This window comes from Trichomycterus rosablanca, chromosome 2 (assembly GCF_030014385.1).
Source record: "Trichomycterus rosablanca isolate fTriRos1 chromosome 2, fTriRos1.hap1, whole genome shotgun sequence".
NCBI classification, from domain to species: domain Eukaryota; kingdom Metazoa; phylum Chordata; class Actinopteri; order Siluriformes; family Trichomycteridae; genus Trichomycterus; species Trichomycterus rosablanca.
Genome location: NC_085989.1, coordinates 2,969,050 through 2,978,639, shown reverse-complemented (window position 1 = coordinate 2,978,639; position 9,590 = coordinate 2,969,050). Strand labels below are relative to the sequence as shown.

The following is a 9,590-nucleotide window of genomic DNA, read 5'->3' as shown; positions in this document are numbered from 1 at the left end:
AATAATAATAATAACCACCTCTAAGATCTTGAGCAGAATAAAAACAGTGTTTTTAAACCAGAATAAACCAGTTTAGATCAGCAGCCAGCTAAGCTAATGTAGCACAAATATTTTTTTAATTAATTATATATATATATATATGTATAAGAAAAATTAAACAAGATGTTGAGGGGTTTTTTTGCTAATGCAGCACCCAGGAAAATGTAAAGATCTGTAAAGAGGTCAGATGTGTTTATTTATTTGCTTAACTTAAATCATAACAATAAAAAAGAGCAAAACCCCTCTGTCCTGAATGTTTCATTCCACTCAAGCCATGCCGAATACTATTAATAATTAATACAGGTGTGCAAGTGTTCCTAATAAAGTGGTCAGTGAGTATATTAAAAACAATCCCGTTTCTGTTCATTATGTGAGTTGTGATGATGCTGCAGGATCGGTCAGTTCATGGAAATTCTCCTCTGAGGTCCATAACCGGCCGCCTTGCTGCAGCGCTGGACCATGAAACATGCCGTCCACCCAGTTTCTCAGAGTGGTGACCGGAGAGTCCACACGCTTCACTGCTGGGTCTGCAGAGGGGGTCGTCGCTCCCTGACTCCTGTGCATGCATGCTGGGTAATCAACATGGCGTAGCGACATTGCTGTCTGTGCGAGGGACCAGATTTTCGGGCCGTGTTGTTGGAGGTAGGACGTCCTCCCACAGCACGCTTCCTCAGCCGTCGATCCTGAAGCAGGTGGATTAAGAGCGTCGTACTCTGTAGATGTTTCAGGAGCAGGTCCGTGTCGCAGAGATGGCCTGAAATGAACATCTGCGTCGTCTCGCAGTCGTGCGCAGGTGCTCATGGGTAACCATGATTTCGGTTCACACTCCGAGCCGTCTGACTCGGTTAGATCGAAGTCGTCCACTTCGCTTTGTGGAAGGTCTGCATCGTCCATCCGAAAGTTATCTGCAACAAAGGACTGATTTAATTCAGAAGTTTATTTATTTATTTTGTTATCAGTTCACCTCACTTGCACATCTTTGGACTGTGGGAGGAAACCGGAGCTTCCGGAAGAAACCCATACAGACACGGGGAGAACATGCCCGGACCGCCCCACCTGGGGATCGAACTCTTGCTGTGAGGTGACAGTGCTAATGCGTTTCTAGGAATGCGTTTCTAAAAAAGTGACCAATGATATGGTCTGCATAACAGACTAGGCATGATTTTTACGCTGGATGCCAGGTGGCTCGGTGGGTAGCACTGTCGCCTCACTGCAAGAAGGTCCTGGGTTCAATTCCCAGGTGGAGCGGTCTGGGTTCTTTCTGTGTGGAGTTTGCACGTTCAGGAGCCATTTGTGGACACTGTTAGCACCAGGGTGGCGTAAGGAACTAAATAATGTTGGTACCATGCTGAAACAGTACCTGGTACACTAGTCTGTAATTTAGGACACTGTAATGTTAAAAATAGCATCTTAAAAAGTGGACTCACTAAATTACCCTTGATATTATTATTATTCATTATTTTATTCATTCATTTTCTTATTCGCTTATCCAATCAGGGTCGCAGGGGGGTGCTGGAGCCTATCCCAGCTTTTCAATGGGCGCAAGGCACACAGCAACACCCTGGACGGGACGCCAGTCCATCGCAGGGCAGACACACACACACACATTCACCTATAGGGCAATTCAGTGTCTCCAATTAATCTGACTGCACGTCTTTGGACTGTGGGAGGAAACCGGAGCTCAGAAAGGACCTGAACCGCCCCGTCAGGGGATCGAACCCAGGACCTTCTTGCTGTGAGGCGACAGTGCTACCCACTGAGCCACCGTGCCACCCTATTATTATTATTATTATTATTATTATTATTATTATTATATACTGAACAAGTTAATAGACTATTTAACCAAAAGAATGTGGACACCTATTCCATTGACTGAGTACAGGCGTTTCAGACACGCTCATTGCTAACAGTTATATAAAGTTTGGGGAAGGCTCTTTCCCGTTCCAGTATGACTGTGCCCTTGTGTGCAAGACAAGGTCTATAAAAGCATATTTTGGCATGACAGTCTGCACAGAGCTCCGCCCTTAACAAGTTTCTCATCTTATGAGGTCATATTTATCAAACGAATCATGGTTCATGCTTTTATACAAAATTAAAACTGACGTACCTTCAAATTCCTTCTCTGATTTCATCATCTGTCCAGCAACATCATCAGCATCCTCATCGCAGCTTTTCTCCTCTGAGGTTTTGTTCCGTGGTGACCAGGTCATTTTGTTCTCTTTCTTGAGTCGTCGGCGCGCGTTGGCGAACCACGTGGACACCTGAGTCAGGGTCATTTTGGTGATGATGGCCAGCATGATCTTCTCTCCTTTAGTAGGGTACGGGTTCTTCTTGTGCTCCTGAAGCCAGGCTTTCAGAGTGCTGGTGGTCTCCTTGGTGGCGTTTTTTCTCCTGGCGTTCACGTCCACAGATTTATGCCTGAACAGAAATGATTCTGTTATTCTGAGCCACCGGTAAGCAAAAGGGCGACTGATGAGAAGTCAAAACCTAAAAATATTGCTGTTCTTGTTCGTGCTCTGGTCACATCCTGTATAGATTATTGTAACTCTCTCCTTTTTGGTTTACCCCACAAAATACTCCATAAACTTCAATTAGTACAGAACTCTGCTGCGCGCGTTATCACTAGAACATCATCTGTTAAACATACTGTATCATCTGGTTATTAAACCACTACATTGGCTTCCTGTCCAGGATCGTATCAACTTCAAAATTCTGCTCTTAAAGTTTAGGGCTCTTCATATTCATAACTTAGCACCTAAATATCTTACAAACCTTCTCCATGTCTACACCCCCTCCCATACTCTAAGATCTTCTTCTGCTTTTCTTCTCTCTACTCCATCCATCAGCTTATCTTCCATGGGGGCCAGAGCATTTAGTTACTCTCTCCCTCCTGACATCCATGCTATTAACTCTCTCGCTATCTTCAAATCTCGTCTTAAAACTTACATTTTTAAACGTGCCTTTCCTTAATGTACTTTTATTGATGATGTTAATCTGTATTGTGAGGCATCCTTAAGTGTCTTGAAAAGCGGCCTTAAATAAAATGTTATAAAATAATAATAATTATTATTATTAAAACCTTTATAAAACTCTCAGATTACAATCATCTCAGATTCTTATTCAGTCCTGGATGTTTATTTTATGTCTTCAGTGTTTCAGATTAAATCCCTCAACCATTAGTTTAAAAATAATTAAATAGTAAGTAAACTTAATCCATTATATTAATACACAGTATTTAAATCAATATTATTTATACTTAAATATCTAAAATACCTTTTAAAACTATATAAAACCAGTAGGAACTTTTATAATAGTAAATTAGGGTTTTGTTCGTTCTTTCTCAATTCTATCATTTCATCAGCCGCTTTATACTTGGTCACAGCGGGTTTGTATTTACTGGGCAACACTGGGCAGGGATACTGGACTGGGTATCAATCCCCCTCAGACATAGCCTTTTACATCTGTAAAGATGCCCGGTTGGCTGATAGCACTTAATTTCCAGTGACCCTGACCAGGATTTTCTCTATTTCCTCGGCTGCTCCCGTTACGGGTCGTCTGCGGATCGTGATCCGCATTATTAATTTGGCACAGTTTTTACGCCGGATGCCCTTCCTGACACGACCCTCCCTATTTATCCGGGCTTGGGACCGGCACTACAATGCACTGGTTTATGCATCCTAGCGGCTGGGTACCTATAGGACAATTCAGTGTCTCCAATTAACCTGAGTGCATGTTTTTGGACTGTTGGAGGAAACCGGAGCACCTGCAAAACATGAGAACATGCAAACTCCGCACAGAAAGGACCCAGCTGGGGATCGAACCCAGGACCTTCTTGCTGTGCTACCCACTTTCCCACTGTGCCGCCCACCAGGATTAACTAATATTAAAAATGAATAAAAGAACAACATTATTTCATTCGTCATTTTACTGTATAAAGACGTTTCTTACCCACATCTTTCATACTGGTATTTTTCAAATGGGTGCTCAGGCAGGTAAGTTGTGTCCCCTTGGGAGTCTCTCGTATTCGCTTGTCCTGATTTTTCTGATTTGATGTTCTCCTATTTTTAAAACACATTGAAATGAAAAGCAAGCAACACAGAAATGCGACCAAACACTTTTTCTAATCTGATTTCAGTTTGGGGAGTAAATTTAGCTTCAGATTATTTGCAGAACTGCTTGAACTGAGACACACTGCCAATAAAGGAAAACAAAAAGTCTATTATTTTGACACCACTTCACATTCTTCATATAAATCATTTCTAAATACAATATTAAAAAGCTGTAAGCATTAATTCAACATTTTGTGGGTGAAATGCAGACCAGGGAATACAGACAGGTCGAGTCCACTCCGTATGAACTGTACGTCTCATGTTCTTTCACACAGGCGTTTCCATACGGCGATGGAAGGTCCTGCTTGGTCACCGGTGTGTCCTCGTACAGCGGGGCGTGGTGGGAACTGTGTGCAGGAGCTGATGGAGAAGCACCACTGCAGTCATAGCAGGAACTCAGAGCATTAGAGGATAACAAGAACTGTAAGGAAAGACAAACAACAGAATAAAATAACCCTGTTGAAACAAGTAGTATAAAATTTTGTATTTACATTTTGAAATCTGACCTTAGGAAAGAGACCACTGGTCCATGTACTGTTTAATGGATGCAGTCAGACTAGCCTTATTTATAACACTATGTGCAAAAAGAGATCGTTTGTGCCACAAATATAAATTAATAATATAAATTCTTGCATGTAGATGGATGGATGGATGGATGGATGGATGGATGGATGGATGGATGGATGGATGGATGGATGGATGGATGGATGGATGGATGGATAGATAGATAGATAGATAGATAGATAGATAGATAGATAGATAGATAGATAGATAGATAGATAGATAGACTCTACACTCTGAAAACAAAGCTCCCGGAGGACACAGGGAGAACATGCAAACTGCACACAGAAAGGTCCCCATCTGGCTGGGGAGTCGAACCCAGGCCATTCCTGCTGTAAGGTGGTGTGTCACCTTTTACATTAAAAACTTATCATGAGTATATTTATGTATTTATTAGGATTTAACATCATGTTTGACACTTTGGTTACATTCATGACAGGACAGGTAGTTACTCATTACACAAGATTCATCAGTTCAAGTTTTTAATATCAAACACAGTGTCACCCCATCATGAGTATAAACTAAAACTTTTATAATGTTTACATACCTAATAAATACCTACATTTTGTATGCTACGCATGCACCATAAAAGTGTTTACATGTATATAGAATCATACCGTAAATTTTTATTTTTATAGCTTGTTTCTATACTGTTAGTGAATGTTAAATGTTGTATGTATGCAAGAAGTTGTTGTCTGATGTGAGCTGCTGTAACAAAGACATTTCCTGCAAAGGATCAATAAAGTATCTATCTATCTATCTATCTATCCATCCATCCATCCATCCATCCATCCATCCATCCATCCATCCATCCATCCATCCATCCATCCATCCATCCATCTATCTATCTAATGCTGTGAATAATGTCAACTATATGATCATTTAACTTAATTTTACTTTACTTTAATTTACTTTTACAGGTCTCGCTTGTATGAATTGAAAGCTAAATCAAACACAGCAGTGTGTGTGTGTGTGTGTGTGTGTGTGTGTGTGTGTGTGCAGGTGAGGTGTAAGTCACTCACCTGAGGAGATGCTGAGTAGGAGTAGCTGAACTGGGTGTATGACATGCCTGCAGAGATGGAAAAGTCGTGCAACAGTCATCAGGTCATCAAAGCAGCATCTGCTCTAATCAGGTATCCTTTCATTCCCCCTTTCTAGAAAAATCAAAAAACTAGGTGCACGAACAAAATGCGAAATTAAATAAAAGAAAAAACGCGGCACAGGAGAAACAGATCAAAGAAAGAGCAAAGAAAATGTGGTCATGCAGCGTCCGGCGACTTTAAACCCCGGCGCCCGTGACGTCACAGGAGCGTCTTTGAAGATGCTGCTGTTGCGGACTCATTAATAACATTAATCTGTAAATAAACTAAATACTCAAAATAATCCAGCCAGGCTGTTCTGAATCAGATATCAGATGCAGGTCGGTGTAAGTGAGAGGAAGCAGCAGCGCTCCTCTCTCCCTCCTGCGCTTAGGTGCACTCGCCTGCCCAGCCTGGGGTCTCGGTGGCTTTAATGAGGAGGAGGAGGAGGAGGAGGAGAGGAACACCTGCCTGCCCAGACAGGACTTCAGCAGCTCTTCAGACAGCTCCACTGGAGATGATTGATCACCGTGTGCGGAGATTTGCATAATTGCCTTTCTTCTGGAGTTTAAAACACTTGACTACAATTAAAATAACATGATCGGGGTGTGTCTGGCTACGAAGGGGAGTGGGAAGGACCTCAGGCTATTAAACGTTTACTCGAATGAGCTGTTTTTACACATCCACACCCCGCTCCGAAACACACACACACACACACACACACACACACACACACTAATACGCAAACGAGAGCAGCTTAAATAGATGATATATAAGAGCAGGTATTATTCGGGTGGTGGATCATTCTCAGCACTGCAGTGACGCTGACATGGTGGTGGTGTGTTAGTGTGTGTTGTGCTGGTATGAGTGGATTAGACTGCTGAAGTTTATAAATACAGTGTCCACTCACTGTCCACTCTATTAGACACTCCTACCTAGTTGGTCCACCTTGTAGATGTAAAGTCAGAGACGATCACTTATCTATTGCTGCTGTTTGAGTCGGTCATCTTCTAGACCTTCATCAGTGGTCACAGGACGCTGCCCACGGGGTGCTGTTGGCTGGATATTTTTGGTTGGTGGACTATTCTCAGTCCAGCGGTGACAGTGAGGTGTTTAAAAACTCCATCAGCACTGCTGTGTCCGATCCACTCATACCAGCACAACACACACTAACATACCACCACCATGTCAGTGTCACTGCAGTGCTGAGAATGATCCACCACCTAAATAATACCTGCTCTGTGGGGGTCCTGACCATTGAATAACAGGGTGAAAGCAGGCTAACAAAGCATGCAGAGAAACAGATAGATAATTGTAGAACTACAAAGTGCTTCTATATGGTAAGTGGAGCTGATAAAATGGACAGTGAGTGTAGAAACAAGGAGGTGGTTTTAATGTTATGGCTGATCAGTGTATATATTACAATAATACAATCAAAATACATCAAAAAGTACAAAGTGCAATTTTTAAATCCCATAAAATTCTAAAATCTTCTTACAGGAGGGAGGGTGGCGCAGAAGGTAGTGTAGGTGCTGTGAGACCAATTCTGAGGACCTGGATGTCAATGCAGGTTTTATTTAACTGTAACATGCAAATGGTGGGTTAATACGACTAAATCGTCACTAGATGTGAATGAGTGAGTGTGGTATGAAGAGTTGACGCCCTGTACAGTGTGTATCCGTACCACGCCCAGTGTTTCCAAGTAGAAAAAGGAATAAATAAATGATCCCCAAACTCGAAACCCTATTCATAGTGTAAAGACGTACCTGTGATGCCGAGTGACATCCTGCCATCTCAAGCTCGCAGATCACTGCTGTGGTTAAGAGGTTTGGCATGTTACACTTCACTTAATATTCATAATTCATGAAGAAGTTTGAGTGCATTTACTGACCGCTCGAGCCTGAGCCTCACTGCACCCCTGCATTAAAGATAGAAACGGTTATAAACACCCTCCACACCGCAGGAATCTTTAACTCTTTAAACACCAGCACATGCAGTACTAAACCTGCTAAACATTCAAATCATTTAAAAGTAAAATTTTCAGCATTTAGCAGACGCTTTTATCTAAAACGACTTACAGTACTGTGACAGTATACAGTCTGAGCAATTGAGAGTTAAGGGCCTTGCACAAGGGCCCAACAGAGGCAGTTTACACCAACCAGGCATAACATTATGAGCACTAACAGGTGAATAACACTGATTATCTCTTCATCACGGCACCTGTTAGTGGGTGGGATATATTAGGCAGCGAGTGAACATTTTATCCTCAAAGTTGATGTTAGAAGCGGGAAAAATGGGTGAGCGTGAGGATTTGAGCGAGTTTGACGAGGGCCAAATTGTGATGGCTAGACGAGTGGGTCAGAGCATCTCCAAAACTGCAGCTCTTGTGGGGTGTTCCCGGTCTGCAGTGGTCAGTATCATTCAGAAGTGGTCCAAGGAAGGAACAGTGGTAAACCGGCGACAGGGTCATGGGCGGCTGAGGCTCACTGATGCACGTTTGGTCCGATCAAACAGACGAGCTACTGTAGCTCAAACTGCTGAAGAAGTGAATGCTGGTTCTGATAGAAAGGTATAAGGTTAGAGTACACAGTGCATCACATTTACAGGGCTGTTTTGGCAGCAAAAGTGGGACCAACACAATATTAGGAAGGCGGTCATAATGTTATGCCTGATCTGTGTATTTATTTAATTTATTTTTTGCACCCCCTCCTTCCTTCCTTCTCTCACTCTTCTTAAATTTTGCCTTTCCTTTGCCTCATGCACCACCTCGACTCTGGCCAAAGAAAGCCACAGACTAGCACCCTGCCACGTGTGAAGACTCGTTACATGGGTCAGTGCAGTGGTGGATTCTTACATGGGCATTAAAATTTGGTCATTATTTATACAATTATTTTATTATGCTTTATTCGTCTGCACTCTCCAGAGAATTTGAGTAAATTCTATTCTAATTCTAGGTGTAACATACAGTGTATCACAAAAGTGAGTACACCCCTCACATTTCTGCAGATATTTAAGTATATCTTTTCATGGGACAACCTTGACAAAATGACACCTTGACACAATGAAAAGTAGTCTGTGTGCAGCTTACATAACAGTGTAAATTTATTCTTCCCTCAAAATAACTCAATATACAGCCATTAATGTGTAAACCACCGGCAACAAAAGTGAGTACACCCCTTAGTGAAAGTTCCTGAAGTGTCAATATTTTGTGTGGCCACCATTATTTCTTAGAACTGCCTTAACTCTCCTGGGCATGGAGTTTACCAGAGCTTCACAGGTTGCCACTGGAATGCTTTTCCACTCCTCCATGACGACATCACGGAGCTGGCGGACATTCAAGACTTTGCGCTCCTCCACCTTCCGCTTGAGGATGCCCCAAAGATGTTCTATTGGGTTTAGGTCTGGAGACATGCTTGGCCAGTCCATCACCTTTACCCTCAGCCTCTTCAATAAAGCAGTGGTTGTCTTAGAAGTGTGTTTGGGGTCATTATCATGCTGGAACACTGCCCTGCGACCCAGTTTCAGGAGGGAGGGGATCATGCTCTGCTTCAGTATTTCACAGTACATATTGGAGTTCGTGTGTCCCTCAATGAAATGTAACTCCCCAACACCTGCTGCACTCATGCAGCCCCAGACCATGGCATTCCCACCACCATGCTTGACTGTAGGCATGACACACTTATCTTTGTACTCCTCACCTGATTGCCGCCACACATGCTTGAGACCATCTGAACCAAACAAATTAATCTTGGTCTCATCAGACCATAGGACATGGTTCCAGTAATCCATGTCCTTTGTTGAC

At 42.6% G+C, this 9,590-nt stretch overlaps 1 protein-coding gene across 1 annotated transcript; it reads right to left on the bottom strand.

The window, feature by feature from the left end:
* Positions 1 to 218: 218 nt before the first annotated feature.
* irx4b (iroquois homeobox 4b) lies at positions 219 to 7,573 on the bottom strand. The gene is made up of 6 exons (XM_062985330.1): positions 7,555 to 7,573; positions 6,189 to 6,299; positions 5,732 to 5,778; positions 4,403 to 4,569; positions 2,147 to 2,481; positions 219 to 944 (listed from the first exon to the last, which is right to left on the bottom strand). The coding sequence occupies exons 1-6, from the start codon at positions 7,571 to 7,573 to the stop codon at positions 406 to 408; spliced, it is 1,218 nt and encodes a 405-aa protein (XP_062841400.1). The 3' UTR covers positions 219 to 405.
* Positions 7,574 to 9,590: the final 2,017 nt, after the last annotated feature.